The 21,909-nt window shown below is 40.4% G+C and overlaps 2 protein-coding genes and 1 long non-coding RNA gene across 5 annotated transcripts in view; 2 read left to right on the top strand and 1 right to left on the bottom strand.

Moving 5' to 3' along the window:
• The window catches only part of USP53 (ubiquitin specific peptidase 53), a 33,832-nt gene extending 30,056 nt beyond the window's left edge, over positions 1–3,776 (top strand). For both annotated transcript variants that reach the window (XM_042871802.1, XM_042871803.1), the window contains one exon: positions 664–3,776. In XM_042871802.1, coding sequence (XP_042727736.1) covers positions 664–1,648 — 985 coding nt within the window. In that variant the 3' untranslated portion in view covers positions 1,649–3,776. The remainder of the gene's footprint in view (positions 1–663) is intronic.
• A 5,902-nt stretch (positions 3,777–9,678) lies between these two features.
• Positions 9,679–21,909, top strand: part of LOC122180050 — a 76,128-nt gene continuing 63,897 nt past the window's right edge. For both annotated transcript variants that reach the window (XR_006178902.1, XR_006178903.1), the window contains exon 1: positions 9,679–10,344. This is a non-coding gene — a long non-coding RNA (uncharacterized LOC122180050). The remainder of the gene's footprint in view (positions 10,345–21,909) is intronic.
• Positions 11,496–13,986, bottom strand: FABP2 (fatty acid binding protein 2). Its single transcript, XM_042871456.1, has 4 exons — positions 13,911–13,986; positions 13,127–13,299; positions 12,460–12,567; positions 11,496–11,660 (listed from the first exon to the last, which is right to left on the bottom strand). The coding sequence occupies exons 1-4, from the start codon at positions 13,975–13,977 to the stop codon at positions 11,610–11,612; spliced, it is 399 nt and encodes a 132-aa protein (XP_042727390.1). The 5' UTR covers positions 13,978–13,986; the 3' UTR covers positions 11,496–11,609.

Raw genomic sequence — 21,909 nt, 5'->3', positions numbered from 1 at the left:
TGAAAGCTCTACTCCTGGGGAAAAAAATAGTTCTAATTTTGGTATTCAGTAGATGGAACCCCAGATAACTTAGGTAGTTTTAAACCATCTTAGTAGTGCAACAATTTTTAATATTTTTGGTTTTAATTTGTGTTATAGAACAAGTAGAGATTTAACGCAGTAACCCAATAAAGGCTTGAAAAGCTTGGCAAGAAAGGGAGGGAAATGTTATATCTATTTAAAAGCTGTGGCTGTATACCTGTTTCTGATTGAAACTGCAAATGCTCAGAACCTTCTAGAAATCAAGAATCTAGATGCACGTTTGGCACTCAAATGTTTGACGCTTTTTGAAAAGCTGATGCATCAGACTGAGTCACAAAGACGTTTAAAAAAACAATTTGTATTTGATATAGTCCAGAATCTCTAAGGAATTTTCTTATTATGGCTGTTTAATTGTCTGCAGAGGTTTTTTTTGGGACACAGTACATTTCAGATGAAAGAAGCTCGTAGCAATTTAATAGAAGTTGCAGTTAAACAGCTGTGTATTAACCAGACACCAGATCTCTAGTCAGTTCAAGGATATCCAGGCAGCATTACCAGGGCTGTTGTTGTTAAAGGTGCTTGGTCATTTGGCCATTAATGTTTGTACAGATACTTACATCCTCTTTTTTTTGTTGTTTTTAGAGCTGAAATGCCTGAGGTTAACAGGAAATTTTTCCCATCATCAACTCTACAGCCAGTCGTTAAAGAGATTGTGAAGTCAGACAGTAGGAACAAGGCAAATGAACAGAGTTCTTCAGAGTGGCTTAATCCAGACAGATTTGAGACAATGAATGTGTCAGCATATTGTGCTGATGGTGTATCTCACCCTTATACAGAAAACAACTGTGGAAGGAAGCCCATCAACAATGACTTTCACCCTTCTTCCCAACCACAGCCTCATCATGCAAGAACATTTGGTCCCAAAGTGGGGTTTTCACCTTTTGTGCCACAGAATCCCTCAGAGAGGCCTGCTGTGTTGTCTCCTCCCTGTGAGCGTGCTGGACACCAGCTCCGACGGGTGGATGCTCTTTGGGTGCCAGAAGCAGTTTACCAGAACCTTCCTCCCCCTTTACCTCCAAAGAAATATGCTCTGAATATTTTGCCAGGATCAGAAACTAACTCAGTAGCTGATGTAAAATCAACAGAAGCATTGCAGAATAATTTGTTAAGACAAACAGGTACACCTTTTAAGTCTGCATCAGAAACAAATGTATTTGCAAGTGAACAAAGGCTTAAAGAGCCATTTCAAGGGAATGAGTTGTTTGTTCATAAACCAGATTCTCCACCTAGCTTACCAGTTAATGACTTTTGGTTGATGTCTGAGAACTTCTTAAAGAAAGGATCTCATCATACAGGACCAAGTGCTGGCTATGTGGATGGAAATGATAGTGTATCGCTTACAACTTATTTTTCAGTAGACAGTTGTATGACTGACACATACAGGATGAAATATCATCAGAGACCCAAGCTTTATTTTACAGATAGTGGAAGCTTTCACAAAGAAAAGCATCTAACACCAACTGGAGTAGAACTGAATGCTACGTACCATACTACTCTTGAGCCCAGGCATCCCACATCTGAGCAAAGGTATAAAGCAAATGTAGAAGGCTTACACTGCAGTAGATAGACGAAAAATACATCTGGATCTGACTGTTGCATTTCATGTAGTCTGTAAATGGGCACAGTACTTGAATCTGTGTGTGGTAGGTTGGTACCCAGTCGGCTGTATTTTGCTCGGGAGTTTAAATGAATATGCAAACATAGGTGAACAGAGGAAAAGAGGTGCTAAACTTCTAGGTCTTTGATTTATTACTCCTAGTTGCCTTAATGCCTACCTCTGTTACTTGGCTTGTCTTCTATAACTTATGTTAAAAAGGGTCCCTTTAAGTGTATGCATTTTACAGCAGTGGGATCAACTAGATGTTACTAATTGAAAATTTTTTTTAAAGACTTAAATAGCTGCAGTATAAGAAGTGTTCCTTCAGACTTCAGTCACTACATACTTAGGCTAACAAAAGGAATAAATATATTACCAGTGAATATTACACAGTGGGAATAACAGAGCAGTATTTTTCCCTGACAGGCAGCAGGAGATTGTTTTGACTGATGTTGCTGAGAGTCTGTGCTTTCACAAACCTTTAAGTGTCTTTTATACAGGTTTATCCAGAGATTTTTCTAGCTTGCTATTTAAAAGCCTTAATAATAATTCTTTAAAACTGTTTTGTTTGTAAGTGATAGGTAAGATTTTTTTTTTAAAGGAAATTCAAGTAGAATCATAAATTCATGCAATCATTAGAGTTGGAAAGGACCTTAAAGGTCATGATTCAACTCTAACTAGGGAAACCTACAGCTACATCAGGTTGCTCAGAGCCCAGTCCAGCCAGACCTTTAGAATGCCCCAAGAATGGGGCATCTACCACATCTCTTGGCAACATTCCAGTACTTCGCTAACCTTATGGTAAAGAAAAAAAACAACACCAAAAACAAATGCTTATATTCAATCTAAATTTTCCCTCTTTCTGGTTTTTGAAACCATTTTCCCTTGTTCCATTACACAGACCACACTAAACAGTCTGTTCCATTCTGTCTTAAGCCCCCCCCCCCCCCGTATTGCTTCCAGAGTGCCCTTTCCATCTCAGTCTGAGATCTGTGGCTCCTGTGCTTTCTGCCCGTGCTCCCTGGTTGTGCGTTAGTTGTGCACTCAGCATCCTGTGCCCATGTTCTTCCATGGAGTTCTGCACAGACACTCACGGATGGAGCATTTGTTCATAGAATCAGTTCATTGACATCTGTACACAGGGGCTTGCAGAAGTGATGAAGTCTCTCCATGCTTGTGAGTGATCGCTGCCTCCATGTTAACAGTGCTTTGTTGCAAGCCTCCACTCAATGTCATTTTAAGTTGTATGGAGTCACGTTCCCAAAAATGAGGTTTGTCAGCAGAGAAAATGTGCAGGAGCAATACCCACAGTCTGTTGATTAGTGTTTGCTGCTTGTCTAGTTTGCTCCATCCTGGGACAGGCAGGTTCTCCACCTTGCCTTTAGCAAGCACATCAAGGCACATTAGTGGTGTCTCTTGCTGGGTCCCTGCATAACCACAGCTGAGAGGGGTAATGTCAGGTCCTGTGCGGAATGTGCCAGTTTATGGGATGGGAAGGCAGGGTGAAAATTTATGGCTACATCACTGTCTTCTATGCTGCGGGGGCTGTCCCAATGAAGATAGTGTTTCTATTTGCGGAAAGTTGCAGCACAGGGCCTTCCCTCTCCTTTCTGTCTCTGCATCCTGCCTGCCCTCTTCTTCCTTCTTGTAGCAGATCATCATCTGCCACCAGCTGCGAGTCCCATCAGTGCAGTTTTGTGTGAGAAGACCACTTTCTGTGTCAGTGGAGACCTCTTTTGGGGTCAGCCTTCTTGTAAGGTCATCTCACAGCTCCTTGAATTTAAGCAACACCTGGTTGTGGGTAGCTTGCTGGAAGATGTTGAGCAGACCAGCTGTTCAGAAGGCCAGGATAAGACCCATATCCTCAGGCACCCTGTGGTGGCCTAAGGAAGCAGTTGAGGCATTTCTTTAGGAAGCAGCAAAGGTGCTGCAGTAGATCATTGTGCCACATTGCCTATCCCTTATGTGTCAGGCTTGATGGGAGCTGTGGTTGTCAGGTGGCAAATCACAACTGTGAACTATGGCTTCAAGCTGTGCCAGGGGAGATTTAGGCCAGATGTTAGGAAATACTGCTTTTCTGATAGAGTGGTCAGGCAGTGGAATGGGCTGCCTGGGGACTGGGGGGGGGGGGGGGGGGGGGTTAAGTCACCAACCCTAGAGGTGTTCAAGGAACGTTTGGATTTTGTGTTGAGGGATGTGGTTTAATGAGAACTATTGGTGACAGGTGGATGGTTGGACTGGATGATCTTGAAGGTCTTATCCGACCTTGGTGTTTCTGTGATTCTGTGAGCTGTCTTCAGGGCTTGGAGGAGGGGAGGGGTGGGAAACTTGTGCCCATGAGCAGACAAGTGCAAGACTGCAGATAGTTGGAGGTGGAAGCTGTGGTACTGGACACACCTGGCTGTGTGCCCAACAAACTGAATTGCTGCCCCAGCATAGATTTCTGGCTTATGCTGTGCTGCTGCTGAAGCTGGCATCAGCCTGCTTAATGCTCAGGAACAGGTCCATGTCGTGGAGCTGTACCCTGAACATCATTTCAATGGAGGGTAGTGGTGAGCTCAGTCTTGAAGGAGCTGTGAGAGAGCTGCACTGTCTGGCAGCAATCGTGCAACAGGCCTCCAAGCTGCTGTCACCTGGTTCTGGAACTAGGGTGGTTTTGTCCACATGCAGGTAAGGAGCCCTTGCAGAAGGTGTCTAAGTGGCTGGGCTCCTGCTTCACTCTCAGCTTGTTCTGAGTGTGGTGGAGAAAACACAGCACATTCCTTAGTGGACACTTCCTTGTGAAGGTGCACTCTAGATGGAGGCAGGACTTCCTTGCTGGTATCTCCTCTGTGGTTGAAGATGTACCTGGGGAGAGGCCTCAGAGCTGTGGGCAGGCACATTTTCTTCATGGGCACTCTGTCCTTCAGACACAGATCACCCTAATGTCTTGCTGAAGCCAGAGTGTGAAGCTGTGACAAGAAGCATCCTTGGCAGGTCCAAAGATGATTGTACACCAGCTGTTCCACTACTTGGCACTTGTCAGCCATGTACAGTACTGGCCACGATGTGCTCTTGGCCCAAACTCTGCCCACGTTGCTTTTCTCATTGGAGCCGTTGTCTGCCTCTTTGTCCTTCTTGTCCTCCTAACCTGGGGAACTATCCTGCTTCCTGCTGCTAACCAGCTTATGTCTTCTTTTCCTGAGGCACCAACAGAGCACAAGGAGCCCAGCAAAGCCCTAAAGCTGCCAGTGCTGCAAGGCAGCAAAGAGCAGGGCTCCCTGGGCTGTCTTGCTTTGTTCCTGCCTCCCCTGCTCAATACTGTGCAGCAGTAGTGACAAGTAAATAAACTATGGTAATGCTATTCTTTTAATATACCTGCTCTGTACAAATTCTTAAACTTGCTTATCAGATTTGTTTATCTTGTAAGCTGTATCCTTACTGAAACTCAGTTACATAAACTACAAACAGAGCAGTAGCGATGCTAATTTTAAAATACAGAGTTACTATACAACTTTCAAATGCATATTTTTACAGGGTTTCAGAATCATGGAATCAAAGACCAGTCCAAGCCCAGGTTGGAATGGATCTCAAGATAATCATGTCCAATTTTTTATTTTTTTGAGAAAAGGGGGCTTTGAGATAATGTAGTGCTCTGTTCAGCCACATCTTGAAAACCTATTATTGGACTCTTTCAAGATGAAATGCTAGACAGCATGCTAGATAACAGTGTCCCTATGGAGGTTGTTGTTATTTATTGAACTTACCTTTTCAGCTTGATGTTTTGGTAACATTTAGTGGGGATTATACATGATTTTACTGACAAACTTTACCTCTTTGAAACAATTCTACAAATAGTTAAGTACTGTCATAGCAACTAAGTGTGACTGATCCTGCAGCTGTTCAGACTGGAGTAGTGTGAAGAAAAAGCTTCTTTCTCTGTTCTAGCACTCTGCCCTGCTGTTTTGGCAGGTTTGGCATTTACTGTGTCTTTCGCTAGTCTGACTTAATTCAGTAAAAAAGCAGAAGAGAAGTTTAATTTATCTTTTATTTGGTTATATGTTAAATCAGTGCACAGGTGGGAGGTGGGTGAACAGGATTTCACCCTCATGGCAGCCCTGAGTGTTTGAAATAACCCACTCTGTGTTGCTGAGTCAGAAGCGTAGGCTTAGAGTTCTGTTTCAGTCTATTCTAAGTAATGTATAACTTAAAATTAATCTGGAAAGGCTGAATTTTTTAATTATTTCTGTTAGTTTTATCTTAAAAATTGGGTGCTGCTGACTATATCTAAACATAAATGCCTTTTAGTTAGGAAAATATTGCAAGCAGGTTAAATATTCATGGAAACCACTCTCACTTATGCTTGCACTGCTAGTCAGAAAGGCTTTTTTATGTTTATACACCTTATGTGTGAGCTTTAGTGCTTCAACCAAATATTGACATTTGGTTGAACTCTAACAATGAACAAAGTTACACATTTGGTTGTTCTTCATGGTCAGTGTTTTAAACTACTTGTAACTTGTAGTGAAACTGGAACACAACATATGCAAGAAACCAGGTATCTTAGATGAACCTTTTTACCTTATTGATGAGAATTTATAGCACTTGAGAAATGAATTCTGGAGTTTGTAGCAAACAATTATGCATGTTTAGGAAGGGTTGGTGGTAAACTTAAGTATCTTTTTGTAAACAAACCAGAGAAAAAGCCTTGAGTGTGGAAAAACCTTGGAAGATTCCTAGTTGTCTTATTTTTGAAAGAGATTTCAAAACTTGTAAACTAATTTTTTTCTAATGTTCCTACAGCAATGTTATATGCTATACATAACATTTGAGTAAAGCTGTCTTCTAATACTTGTGTAAAAAACAAACAAACAAACAAAGAGTATGGAATTTGTAAATAATGTATAATTTGTAAAATGTTTGCAGAAATTGTATTTGAAATGACAGTATTTTTATGTATAAATAGCACAGCAACAACTGTGAATGATGTTATAACAGTTTTTAAACATGCATAGCAATGTTCATACTTGTGTACAATAAGCAATATGAATGCCTGTTACTGATGCCAATGAATTTGGTTTCCAAACAACTGGTAAAACTTATTTTTAAAGTAGATGCAGTAGTTTAGATGTACTTCTGTCTCCTTGCTTTGCTTGAAACAATCTTACCAGACAACTTTTTACATGACCCATGTTTACCAGGTGTTTAATTATAATAGTAGAACAGTTAATTAAGACACCTTTGTTTTTATATTTGACTGTGCACTCCATGTATGTATGTATGTAATATTTGCTAACAAATAAGTGATAACTTGTCTTGACTTACGTAGGGTGCCTATTTATTTTTTTATAAATATCCCCTCCTGGCTATAGATTTGTATAAGAGCCTAGACATATTTTTAACAGTAAATACATTAATAAGTCTTGTAATTAATATATTTTTCAGTCTGTAGAATTATTTTCTTGCAAAGTTCTGCTTGTTCAGATTATCAGATAAAAATATAAAATATCTTTGTCTGTATTCTTTTTGTATGCTGCGCTTTCCTTAAAAACAAGAAGTAAACCTGCAAAAATGAAACCACACCCTGGCTTTCCAGAACCACACTTTTAAAAAATGATAGCTAATAGTAATGCTTGAAAGCTTTAAAGAGACGGTGGTTCTGTGACCATATTTAAACAGTAAAATTCATCACCTGAAGTACTGGTTTATAGTTGGCTTTCTAATATAGTCTATATAATATACTATATAGTATATAATATAGTACGGTTTTGCTGTACCTAGTTACAAATGAAGGTTGTCTTGATGCTGTTATTCAAGCTATGAAATATGAGCTCAAAGCAGCACATGCCTGTGCTTTGATAGCTTTTAAGTTTTCTGAGATATGTAAAACCTTCTGTTTCAGACTCAATTGAAAGAAAAAACTAAATCACTACATTACGTTCTCTTAACCTAATGGCTCTTCTGTCAAAATTGTCAGGATTTATTCTCAACAGTCTTCCTTACAAAGGAGAAATGAAGCAGCTTTAGTGTTTCTCTAGTAGCTTGTTCCTTTGCGGTTTTACAGTGAAATCTCTGGGGGGAGGAGGGGAAACAAAAGTAAACTTACCTCTATAATAAGTTCAGTTCAGCTGTAGAAAAATAAAAAGGAAACCATTTTCCTATTTGTGAGAATCCAAGCCCTGTTCACTTTTTTTTTTCCTGTGATTTTAAGCCACTGACATTTTCATAGGTCATAAACACTAGCAGTTAACGGTAACTCAGTTCTTAAAGCATCAGTCTTATTTCTGAATACACAAGTTGAATATGTAATGAAAATCAGCATCAATGAAGAACTGCTTAAGAATGAAAAAAAAAAAAGAAAATAGAGCATGCATACCTAATTCTGTGTCCTGAATATTGTATTAAATGAAAATAAGCTCCTGTCTGGTGGTGTCAGAAAATACTGGATCAACCGAACTCAGAAATCCAGTTACATTTTATATTTCTGAAAAATCAAATTATACCTCTTAAATTATTAATAAGGTGAAAATAAAGAGTAGAGATACTGAACTGCCTTCATCCACAGTCTTCCTAAAAACCTGATTGGTCTAGCAAGCAAGTTGAGCATTCAAGATGTTCACTGATGCAACATTGTTTTTGAAAGCCTCATTATAGGCAGAGACTTAGAAATTTTTGAGGGGAGTGGGGTATGTGAAACCTGGCAATTGCCTAAGAGTGCTCTTGTAAGCTTCTTCCTTCACTGGCAAGGAAATCAGAACTTGTATTACGTAGATCAGCAGGTGAGGGCAGCAGCTACTGTGCACTGGCACAGTAACTGCTGAAGCAAGAATCTTGCATGCACTCCTGTACAGAGAGAGGTAAATTTTTCAAAAGCAAGACAAATGGGCTAAGTTTCATCTTTTGAACAAATAAGTCAGTAACAATTTCAGTCTCTGCTGGATTTTATTCAAACAGTGCATATTTTCATTTATATTCTTCAAGCAAATTACAAAAGCACAGTCAAGCTGTCTCCTGTCCTGAAAGGCACAATTTAGAACAGGGAAAGGCAAGATACAGGCACGATCCTAAAGACCATACTTGCAATATATCGTGGGCTGTACAGCAATACAGCATGCACGCGTCTCTCCAGCTCAGGAGCTTCCTGCCTTTCCATCAATGGAAGTCTCGTTCTCCATTGCTGTCTGTGCTGTGCAAATGCTTCTCCTCCAAATGCTCCTGCTTGTGTTCCGAAGGTGCGTCCAGTGATTCCTGATCCACGAGCTCTGTGGAAAAAAGAAAGCTCTGGTTACTTTCAGAGCTGTACAGCCTTTGGGAGATGCAGCTAGCATGAAAGCTGCATCCGGTGTACTGCCCGACCTACAAAGTGAAGCGCTTTTGTCGAAAGAAGCCAAGCTGCTAGTTGTTCTGAATTACATCTGCATTTACCGCTCTTTGTCCGTGAATCTCGGCCTCTGCTTCACGGCTCATTAACCCGAAACTTCCGTGTCGCAGCAGATTGTCCCGCGTGGCAGCAGTAGCCTGTGCGAGAGGGCGCTCAGGCGGGAGGTGACGGACTCGACTGCGAGACGTTCGTTTCACGGCGAGCGGGACAACACGGCACTCGGTTGCCCCCCCGTTGCCGCCTGGAGGGGACCCGCCCCGCTCCGGCCTCGCCCCGACTGACCTGGGCCCGGCCCATCAGGGCAGCAGGTAGATAAATACGAAGAGCGCCACGTCGAAGAGGACGAAGAGCCACAGGTCCAGCCAGTAGGACTGCCCCGACAGGGCCGGCGGCCGCTCTCCATTCGCCGCGCTTTCCTCCTCGGGCTGCGGGCACCGCCGCACGGCCGCCTCCATCTCCTCGGCACGGAGCGGCCGCCGCGAGAGGCTCGGCGCGGTACGCGGCGCGCAGACGCTCGCTGCGCTTCCGGGTGGGCAGCCAATGGGAGCGGAGCGCACGTCCCGCCGCCACGCCCCCGCGCGGGCACCGCCCTTGCCGCGTGACGCGCGGTCCGCCCCGGTGCTGGCGGTTTGCTGCTGCCCGGCGCGAGCTCGGAGTCGCCTGTGGTGTTTGCTGTGGCGTTATCTGCGGCCGCGCTATACAGCTCTGCACCGCGCAGCGGTCGGGATACCGCAGTTGTCCACGGCTTCTCTGCCCCCTGTCTGTCGGGTAGCCCTGCCGCTGAGGAGCTGGCGGGGCCTCGGGTCGGTGTGGTAAAGATAGGCTAAGAGGGAAGTCCCGCCTCCGCTGCTGCCGAGAGGAGTCATGTCTTGGGAGGCCGGCTCGGAGCCGGTGCTGTTCCTGCACTGCTCCGTAGGCTCTGCTGGTCGCGGCTCCCTGCCGGCACTCGGCGTGCCCCGTCAGGTGTGTGGAAAACAGACATCAGCCCCCGCCCGTCACGTTGGCCTTGCGTCTTAAACCATGGTAGGACTCGACTGGGAGCGTACACAAATTCTTGTTGTGGCTTCCTGGAGAAAGCTAAAGGATGAGCTCGGAAATGCTGCTGTGAAGATAGGCGGGAAAACTGGAAGCTGTTTTGGGACATGCGCTTACCGTCGATAGCTAGCTGTGCTCCCTAAGAGCGCAGAAAGCCGTGTGGTGGCTTATGCTGTGAGGGGAGCTCCCAGCGCACAGAGCTGCACTGCGCTGAGACCCGACAGCTCCATCAACTTTGCGAGGGCTGCAGGCAGCTTCGCTGTGTAGAACGGTGAGCAGACTATCTATTACGATCAATATCTGGCAGGCGGGGGAAATCCCAATTTATAAGGAAATGAGTTGCGTCATCGTCTCGAGTGGAATCCTGTTCGCGCCATGAGGGCGTGGTGCCAGCAGGGGGAGCCCTGAGCGTAGGCCAGAGAGGCTAAAGAAGTAACCGAAGGGTGAAAGGTTTTGTTTAGTTCGTTTGTTCCCAGCGAAAAGTCAAGGAGAGTGGGGCAAACTTAAGCAATTACTTAGGGGGAAAAAAAAAAAAAAAAAAAAAAAAAAAAAAAAGCCGTTAAAATCAAAGTGTAACTGTGCCCATTGAGAAACAGAAGTAAGCACGGGGCAGAGTACTGGCCCTCAGAGGGCGTTAGGAAATAGCACTCTTGCAGGGGATTGAGGCTGGGTTGAATTTAGCAGCTGCAGAATAAGCAGCATGAGCAGAATGTGGTGCCTGTTTGTTACCCATCAGAGGCACTGCATGTGAAGTCAGCTTAATCTGAACTCATTTTTTGTCTAGTTAAGACTCCTTGAATATTTTCATTCATGTCCTGAAAGAAAATCACTCAGAGCTGCCAGTACCTTTCTTGACAGAATGACTTTGACCCTCAATAAATGGGGACAGCTCAAGCCTGTATGCTTTCAAAGCATTGCCATAGTTTTTAAACCCAACTTATAAAATTGCAGTGTGAGATATCTGTCTCTTGTCAGTAAGTGCTTGATACTGCTCCTGTTGACGTCAGCAAGGTATCAGAGATGCGATTTAAAACAACAAAGTGCGCTGTATTATCAGAGCATATTTTTTTATTTACTGTGTATTTCTATTTTCATATAACAGTTTTTGAGACTTGCTTGTTGTCAGGGGGCTCTTAAGCTTTACCATTCTTATTACACGATACTCCATACACAGAGAAACCATTTGTCACTACAAATGTCATGGTAAGGAAGTTAAGTTGCTATTCAAGAACCAGTGCAAAAATATTGAAGTTTTGATTATAGAAAATAGTTTTGGCAGCCTTTTGCAGTATGCTACTCGGGTAAGACTTCCTACAAGTAACTTTTTAGTCTTTGTTTCAAATTTTAACTGGATTTTTTTTTTTTTTTTTTAATTCAAGGTAAAATACTAAATGTAAACTTGTGTTTTCATTAGGGGTGAATAATCACAATATAGGAGGTGCTGTGAGGAGATTTAAAAAAAAAAAAAAAGTGTATGTAGAAAAATTGTCTTTTTTAAAATAGGATTTTGATTCCAGTGCTGTTCTGGTAAAGTATTTACTCCTTTTTGAAGATTCTCTTGGCTTCAACTCCTTCATACACATAGGTCTGTTCAGAAATTAAGAAGAAAAATCAGTGACTGCTATTATAAAATTTCATTTCACAGGTGTTGTGGTCAGAGGTGGTTTAATTAATTATGGCAGGTGGCCATGTGGGGGCCTAAAAGCCTTTGGAAGGGCTCTGAGGAAAGGAACAGAAGGAAAGCAGCCTGTTGTCAGTAGGTATAAATTCTCTATGGAAACATTTGAACCACCACAGGACAGTTCTTTCAAAAACCAACCAACCAACCAAGCAGAAACTCCTAAAGTGTTGAAATATTCCCAGGTGTCACATATGTGCTTGCTTTTATTAGAAATGTGAGAAAGAGTTGGCCGGTTATGTTCTGATGGCTCAGAGCTCACACCTGTCCATTGGAGGGCTATTTATTTAAGAAGTTTGTGACCAGTTGGTCAGAGAGCTATGGAAGGTTTCTCTTTTGTCTTTAGCTTCCTGCCCTGTGTCAGCTGCTGAGAATGTTATCCTTGGGAAAACTCCTATAGCATGACTTTAGAAGGCAAAAAAGGGCCTTCAGGGAGTATGTATATGGCTTCTACATACACTTGTATTCACAGACTTTAGACTTGTTGATAAGATACAGCTCACCCAGGTAGGAAATCACACGTTGCCAGTTTTATGTTCTGAATTCCAAACCTCTAGCTTTTAATACTTTTAGTAGATTTGAGAATTTTATCTGAAGATAAGCAAGGTTATTTGGTTTGAGAAAAACATTCTGGACTTTCAGGATATCTCTGAGAATGTTTTCAGTTATTGTATTCCCACATTGTGTCTAAGCGACTGCTCAACTCACCTGAACGAGTTCACTGCCTACAATTTCTCTATATGCTGTGAGTACTTTTCCATTATCTTTTCTAGTAAATGTTCCTACGAGTTTATTTCCTTCCAAGTTCCAAGAACCCTACAATGGAAAAAAAAAAACAACCCACAAATGTTTTGCAATAAACACGGCACTGATTTGATTCAACAGCTGCAGAAGTGCTTTAAGATGAGATTAAAACAGTGTAATAATGTTTTTTAGGACACAATTGGAAAGGCTATAAAAAATTAAATATTAGAAAAAAGCTTATTTAACTGCTCTTTTGTCAGGCTCAGGTGATCTCTTTCTCTGTTAGTATGGTTCATTTCTTACAGATACCCACACTGTGCTCTAGATGGTGTACTTGGGTATTGTAAGAAGTAAAGTTTGCAATTGCCTGGATTTCAGCATGTGAAAATTGCTGGATGCTCTGCTTTTTGGGGCACTGTATGGATCCCTGAGCTTCCTGTCGCAATGCTGAACCATTAACAGTTAAGGCTAATCTGTGATTTTGTATATAGGGTGCAAGCGTTCCTGGACTGTCAGACCTTAAGGCCAAGTTTAAACTGGAACTTAGGAAGACAGGTCATTAATCTTGAAACTGTACTTTGTAAAGTTATTGCTATTCAATGAATATATAATGATATCAAAAGTCTCTTACTGAAAGTTCAGTCCCATCAGCCAGACTGTATTCAAAGCTGACTCCCAGAGTGAATTCAATGTCGATGGTACGGAAGTTGCTTGATTCTTTGACAAGAAATTTATTTCCATTTTGCTGAATTGTGATCTTCAGATTATCATGGGCTCCTAACTTTCTTTTCATCATGTTAACACCTAAAAAAAAATCAGTTAACATCAATCAGAGAAAAACAAATTAGAACATCATTTTTGCATTTTTTTCATGACTTTTTCTTTAGTTGAGGGAGCTTAGCCCAGAATTCTAACTCACTCTTACTCTTCTCCACCTTTCATTGAGGCAGCGTTCAGCAGTGTGCCTGTAATACAAACCACCGTCCAACTAGGATGATTTTGTTTATATCCATATTACATACAGTTTGTACAAGCTTAAAGTAAGCACTAATGTTAAAATTACTCAAATCACGTGTTCTGCAAAACTGGAGACCAACAATTTCCTTCTTGTGTAATTTTTCAAACAGTCTGATCAAAATAATATTCCTTACATATAATTCCGTTTAAAGTTTACCATGCAAATTCTCTGAGCCTTTTCCACAAATGTGGACGTGGAGATTCTGCTGAAATACCTCTACTGGAATTAGTGCAAATCAGTGTTTTTCTACCCTGTATTCCCCTCTATAGAATCTTTTGAAAATAAATGCAGGGCAACATGCAAGGGCAAAGTAGCAGACAGCAAAGGCCAGGTCAGCCCGATGGTAGTTCATGAACAGCTTAAGTTTGTATTCCGGCTTTCAAAAAGTAAGGCTTACCCATCGCTTCCATGAATTTTTCATAGTTTTCATTTTTCTCTACTTTCCAAGTACCATTAAATGCCATCTTTCTGTCTATAGGCAGACTTCTGGTAAATAGCAGAGCTTTGCAAACAGAATTTATGAGCTGGCTTATCAGGAAAGCAATTTACATGATGATGTGGCTGGCTAAAGCTCAACTGTGGCATTGATCCTGTCAAGGAGGGGGTCACTGTAGTTTCACTAAGTTTTCCACTTGTAAGCAGCTGTTTGCTGAATCTCTCTCTCTTTTATTGCCCCAAATGATAATCTTTATTACTCTTCTTTATAAATAGCCACCCATTGTGTTCATCTTATTTGAATTGTAGTAAAAAATTGGCTATCTAGTGAAAGTAATAATTAGACTAAGCAAATGTACTGACATTTTCTTTGTTGCATAGGACTTTATGTTGGTGGAAGAGTCTTTCTACAACTGGAGAAAATGCATTTACCTAACAAGCCAAACGCAAATCTCTGCTTTGTCTGTTCTAATCTGGTGAGAATCTATTGTACTTCACGTAATAAACGTGAGATGAAGGATCCGCTGAATGTCCACAGGTAGTTTTGGAAACTCGCTTCAGTTTCAGAAACAATTTGCTACCTTCTAGTCCAGGGCCGAGCTGTGGAAATTGCGGTGATATTCTCTATTCATGTCCCCACTCTTTAATAAATAGTTTAAATTCAGGGCACTTTCTACACATTCTCCATATTGTAGCCCATTCAGTGGATGCTCTGCTTCTGTCCATTTCTATAATAGATGATGTGCTGCTAAGTGATTTTTACCCAATGTGGTTGATTTCTGTAGATCCCAGGTTTAAATGTTGAAGGATAGTGCAGAAAATGAGCACACTCTGACTTAGCTCTTTCTTCCCCACAAGGTAGCTCTACTTGAAACTGACCAAGTTTGCTGGTATTAGATCTTTGTACCAAATTCAGTATTATAGTTAGTCTGTTCCTATGGATGGCACTAGATCTGCTGTCTGTTAGCTTTAAAATGTAAATCCTGAATGCTGAAATGAATTTTGCTCATCACACAGGTAATGGGGTTGTGCTCTAACTAATGAATTTTACTAGTCTGGTGTTATGATAATTTTCTTTTTCTTCTAGACTGCAGCAAAAGGTTTTATTGAAGTGTAACTATAAATTTAGAACTTTGCTAGTGATACCAAAATGGTGTGGCTTTCCATTCCACTCAGGTTTGTTTTGAAATCAATGCTAATCTGGCTAACAGCATATAGGAAGAAGTAATTCAATAGCTACTCCTCACCTTTACTGTACAGAAGTTAAGGAAAGAGGAAAAGAAAACAACTCAGATTCTTATTGTTGCAAACAAAGTTGCTGTAGTTGCACCCAAAACAGTCTGCTACTGACTGTGCACCAGAATTAATTTGTTTTTCAGACCCTTTGGTCTCCCAGAAGTTTGGATGTGGTACAAACTGGTCTGTTCGGGTGCGAACACCTCCTGTTCTACCTATATCTATTCCACTTTAAGAAGTTTATCCCAGCAGAGGTTCTCTCTGATCTGCCAACAGAGCTCTTTTTATGTCTATTTCATAATCCGCTTCATTTGAAGTGTGCCATCTCCTCTTACAGCAGATGTTTTGAACCTGGGGGTTTTGCATAAACTGTGTGAGGGAACAAGAACCCACAGCCTTTTCTGCATGGGAAGTTTCACCCAGAAGTGGCAAGGATTGGGGCTGTGGACATATCCTCTTCAAGCTGCAGTTTGTACTCTCATCTTCCTCCGTACCAGCTGCTGCAGTTCCCCTTCCTTGAAGATGCAGCCTTTCACCTTAGTAATGCCTTTTTTTTGGTCTAAGTGTAGGGAAAAGCGCGGTCTGCCACTCTAGCTGTACTGGCCAGCTGCTCTTTCCTTACAATCCCGTCTTCGATACGATGGCGTATCAAAGGCTTGTGGACTGTGTATTTGCAGTTGAAAATGTAAGGGATTACCTCATAATGTAACAACAGCACTTAATCTCATTATTACAGTTCTTAAATGCAGGTTCTTCCCACATATTCAGGTTTATTTCTTTCTCTTATTTAAATCGCACTGACTTACAGCAAAGTTCTAATATAAAATTTGCAAAGAAGTAGGCATAATTTTCATAGAAAATAAAATTTTGCCCCTACGAAAGTATTGTAATTCCAGAATTACTGTTTTATATCAAGGAGAAATTTATTATATATCACTGTGAGCTGTATCATTGCCAGGTATGGGCATGACATTTGCCTTAGGGAGATGTATACCTGCCAGCCCTGTAGTTGGAACTGGATAAAAATCGGCTATTTTCAAGGCAGAAGATGTGTGTTTGTACTACTATGGAGCTGAGCACAAAATTGTGACACTCAGAAAGTGTCATAGCCCATGCCCAGTGCTGTGCTCATCATGGATACCCATGCCACTGTTGAGGAAGCTCAGAAAAAAAGCAAAAAGAATGTCTGTTTCTTAGTCAGATTATCTCTTATATTGCATTGCGTTGTCTCTTGACCTTTGTAATTATCATTATCTATCTATATCACTTGTGTAATATATGGATGTAAACAAAAGTACGGTGTTAGGTGATCACACTGTTAAAAATATTCTCTTTTTTTTAATAGCTTTTGCAGAAGTGTTCTTTCTGTCAGTGGTGCACTGTCACTTTTGAGCCACTTCTTCACTTGAAAAGTTGACTTGAATCCAGTAGAAACATGGGGCCATGCCATGCAGCAGTTCAAATATATGTAAAAGAATATGGATACATAATTCATGCACATACATAATGTACAGTATTTTTATATGGGAAGGTTGGATATTTATTTATTGTTTACTGATAGATACTTTGAAAATACTTTACTTGAATAGTGGCAACATCTTCCATATTCCCATTGTTTCATGACAGTATGAACTCTTAACAAGTGGAAAATTACACTTTATTTGAGCATTTCAAGAGAGTTTCCTAATTTTCAGGTGAATTTGACGTTCTCTCCAAGAAGCTGCTGATTCATTACATTTAAGGAACTTTAAAACATCTGAAGTAGTCCTTTATGTATTTAAAGAAAATTAGTGTTGCTGATTTCTCCCCTCATTATTGTCATTTCAGGCCATCTTTTTAAGCTCTGAAAACAAAGTCCATGGTTTAAGCATTAATTTCTACATTAAGCTTTATTCAGCAACCTTGACAAAGAGGGAGGGGTCTCATGGAGCGAGTCCTAAACTAACAGGAGTTCCTCCCAGATGTGCTTTTCCTGTCAGTTATCACTATTTGCCTCTTCTCACTTGTGATTCCTCGGGCTCCCACAGAAGATAGGCTAAGCAGCCAGCTCCAAACCTTTTCAACATGGGAACAGCAAGTAGCTGGCTCCTGGATTTCCTGTTACAGCCTGTTGCTGCTCCCTCTCTGTCTCAATTTTCCATCCTTAGCAGTTCTTTTCATTGAGTATGAATCCTAAGGATGCTCTTCCGATCAGCCTCACAGCTCTGACAAGACAGGATCCTTCTGTTAAGAAGGAGTCTCCACAGTGGCTGGTATTTATGAGTTACATGGTGTCTCCACGTTGGTATAAAACTGACAGCATAAGGAGCTGTTCTTCCCTGAGGTTGGATGGAATGTCAGTGGCAAAACAAACAGCTGCATTTTTAATCTCCCATAATTTACAAGTTAATTAGGATTACGAACATACTAAAATATGACTTCAGTTTTCTTGTGTGTAAAAAGAATGATGCTATGTACACTTTAATCAGAGTTCCTTTGAGTTCTGTAGAAGTTTTTTTCTTCTTCTAATATTATAACTAATTTTGGTGGAGGTATTTTTATATTGAAATATCTCACAACCTTTTTCCTTCTGCCTAGCTTGTCCTTGTGCAGATTTCAAACCTACAATTTCTGCTTAGATGCTGCATTAAAAAATCTGTGAAGTATCGCTGTCTGCATGAAAGCTAAGGGAGTGGATTCTTGCTTTGTGGCTTTCTTCAGCTTGCTAGCTACAAGACACTAGAAAAAAGATAAGCATGACTTCGAAGTTTGATCTTTAAATGCAGTGGATGGAAATAAATGATTAACTTGTATTGCTGTACCAATCTCATCGTGCCAGTCTCTGATAATCTCACCAGGCTAAATTATGAAGATAATTATCAATGAGATTCCAAAGATCAGGGTGACAAAAATGCTTTTGCAGTGGGTTGCGTTCTTCGATCGCATTTATTGTTTTCTGGCTTGTTGTCAAGTTGCTCAGCCTAAAATGAGCTAGGACAGTAGAATTCAGCTTTACCATGGAGTGCTTCTTGTTTGGGGTCAGGATAAAAATAAGATACTTATATAATATATTTTTATATTACAGTGTTATTAAACATGCTAGGAGAGATATGAATCTGTTCATACCTGTTTAAACTATGCATGTTACTTAGTTTCTGTCAGAAATTAATTTGGCTGTATTTGTACATGTTTTTTATTACATGAATCTTCTAAATTTCTAGGAAGGGATAGCAAGGCTAGCTGGGCATTTAAATCATTCTAGTGCATCTAGGTCCCTTGTCATAAAGCTTGACTAAGCATTTAAACCACAATACTCAATTTTATATGGCTATAGTAAATGGATAATGCTATGTCAGTAAAGCCACCCTTAGGATAATTATGGGCTAGCTATGTAGCCTAGGATGTAGGATAACTATGGGCTAACACTGTAGCCTAACACTTCAATAAATAATGTCAAAGTATGTACTGAAGTGGATGTTGTATTGCAGCAGGCGTTGATCATAAAATCCTAAAATGTAACCTAGGATTAGTTAGCTAGGTTAGTGCAATTTGTCATAGTACAATGAAAATGACATGATTTTGAACAATTTCCAATCTAAACAACAGTGTTCTTTTACACCAAAGTTCATACAAACCTTTGAGTATTAGTGACTTTTGTCACTTGTCACATACAGATTGATTCAGTAGACACGTAGGGCTTATCTACTTGCTGAGGTATTTAAATGTGTTTCTTAATACTCTTCTCCTGTATTTTCCAAATACGTAGTAGCAAGCAAATTTAGGGAAGTAGTTTATTTTTATTTAGAATAAGAAGTTTGATGGAAGAAGGATATGAGTTATGGTGCAGTGAGCTAACATTTAGTTTTGACAGTCTGCATTTGCCTTTTGGACTTCTGCAAAATTTGAACTGGACTTTTAGTTTATTTTAGGACAGCTGTTAGCTGATCGTATATCTCTTATGGCGATTATCTGGATTAGTGACTTGAATCTAATCTCAGTCTGTAACATGGAGACTTCTCCTGAGTACATCAGGACAGCAAGGGAGCACTCTGTATAGCCCTGGTAATAAAGCACTTTGAATAATAGAACTGCTCAGGTTGGAAAAGACCGTAAAGATCATCGAGTCCAACCGCAGCCTGACCATCCTACCCTAAACTCTAACAATCCTCTGCTAAATCATGTCCCTGAGCACTACATCCAAACAGGTTTTAAGCACATCCAGGATGGTGACTCAACCACCTCCGTGGGGAGCCTATTCCAGTGCTTAACAACTCTTTTTGTAAAGAAGTTTTTCCTGATACCCAACCTAACCTTACCCTGGTGCAACTTGAGGCCACTTCCCCTCATCCTGTCACCAGTGAGAAGAGACCAACCCCGCTCTTGCTGTAAGCACTTTTCAGATATTGGAAGAGAGCAGTAAGGTCTCCCCTCAGCCTCCTTTTCCCCAGACTAAGCAGCCAGTGTATATATCCATTCATGTATCCAAAGGGAGAAGATGGCTTCAACATGGAAGAGCGTTCTTTCTTTTATTCGTGTCTTGTAAATGCAGAACTGGGACACAGACCTTAGTCCTATTCATTCTATTTCCAGCTCAGATGTTGACTTTCTGTGTGACCTTGATCAAATTAACCCCTCAACTTATCTATGAAATGACTTTTGCTTATGTTAAAAAAAAAGTAATGTCATAAAATAATATGCCAGTGACTTGATCAACTACAAAAAAAAAGTTCAGAAGAAATGTTTGCGTGTGATCTTAATCACATGTAACTTAATGGTAGGATTTAACCATTTATTTTACTCCTAGTGTATGTTAAAGATCTTCTATAATGTTAAAGAAAAACCTATGTAAAGTGCAGAGCTACTTATCAGTTGTTATGAAGTATTGAGAGTGTAGCAGTAGGCTATGGCTGAATTGATTAGCCTCATATTTCATCATATCAGGAAAGTGGATTTTATCATCTCTTGAAAGTAGAGGTTCAGAAAAGAAAATAATATAGCTTTTTGGAGAATAGTTTAATCTCTTAGAGGACGTAAAAATACATGTTGAATAAAATAAAGCATTGGAATACTGTGGAAAACCATGCAGCCAGGCATTACAAAAAATTGGAACGGCATGTACCGAAATTAAAAGTTACTGAAATAAAATTGTAACTCATGATGTTTTTCAGCTGAACTTGAAAGTCCTACGTCACAGTTCTGTAAATGCTGAGAAATGCTATTCTCCTCTGAAAGGCTGAAAAACAGAATGGCTGTTAGATGCCTTAAATTCAGATCCTAAAGCTTACTACTGCAAGAATTATTCTGTGAAAACCTCAAAAAGAGATTTCACGGCAACGATCGCTGCGTTTTAGCAATAGCTGGCACCTTTACTACAATAGGTGGTAGAAGGGGCTATTTTCCATTCATCAAGAAGTCATAGTTACGCAAGATGTGAAAGTCTGAGTCTAAAATTGCTTTTCACTTCTTCAACAACATACTCTAGTCTAAAGGGATATTCTTTTCAGGAATGGGTAAGAAATGTATTCCAATATATTCCAGTATTACTGTGTTGAAAACAGCGTCGTGTCTCTGAAAGGAATTCAAACATTCAGGAGGCAACTGAACGCTGTGCAGGAACGTGATGATTCTAAGTTGGTGACTGGAGTGGAAAGATTGTAGTCCCAGAGCAAATGATTACCTGGTATATGTAGACATACATAGATAGTTGTTGAGTTGCACTCACACACTGAAGTTGGTTTGAGCAAATGGTGCTTGTGTTTTGTGCTGGACTAAATCTGGCCCTTCATAACTTTTGAATGAGACTGCTGTTCGTCAGGGGTGCACATACTTGTTGGTTTTGCCTAGAGCTAAAATAATAAATAAATAAATAAACAACCCCCACCAACCCAGAACTGTTGCTGTGGAGAACCTAATAGCCAAAGAACTGGACGTGCCAAGAAGCCCATTGGCCAAGATCTAAGTTTGCACACAATACAACTTTTGTTGCAAAAAATAAGTTTATCAGTTTTGCTGGAAGTTGGAAGGTTGGCTTTTTCATTCTCTTACGTACTTCTCAGAAATTGACACCTGGGGGCAAACGATGAGGACAGATTTGTATATAACAGTTTTATTTGCCAGTTCTACTTACCAATATATAATCTGGTTTCTGATAGCTCCTAGTAAATGTAGCTGCACTGCTCTCTAGTGGTTAGTAGTAGCAAATGAGTATTTGCTGTAGAATCAGTCTCACATCAGCAGTGTGTGTGTTAGAAATATCCTGATATTAATAGTGAAATTCTTGTCTGAATTTCTAGAACCTAGAGAAATTATTGAAAATGCAATATAACAAACATTTGCAGAAGCTGTATGTTTACTTGGGACAGTAAGGTAGGTGTTGAAAATTTAACTTCAACGATACTAGCTAACAAACAGTAAAATTGAATTGGCATTGTCTTTTTTATTTTAAAATACATGAAATAATACAAAGAGAATAAAGAAGAAATGAAGAACTAAGCAGCAGTTTGACTTCAGAAGATAACCTGACTCTATATCCTCCATCAACTGCACAGAAAGTAGGAGAGGAGTAATATTTCTCTAAGTAATGTAATTCATTTTACTGAGTATCCATAGGACAGAAGCAAGTGAGAACCCATAACATTCAGAAGACTTTAATTCTCCTTAAAGTCAGAACATAAGATACAGAGTAACCCAGATAACCTAGTACAAAAATACTGTGTACAGAAACTATGTTGAAATATTTTTAAGAT

The sequence above is a fragment of the Lagopus leucura genome, unplaced genomic scaffold (assembly GCF_019238085.1).
Source record: "Lagopus leucura isolate 7727_CA_CO unplaced genomic scaffold, USGS_WTPT01 Super-Scaffold_100004, whole genome shotgun sequence".
NCBI classification, from domain to species: domain Eukaryota; kingdom Metazoa; phylum Chordata; class Aves; order Galliformes; family Phasianidae; genus Lagopus; species Lagopus leucura.
This window is presented reverse-complemented; position numbering and strand designations above follow the sequence as displayed.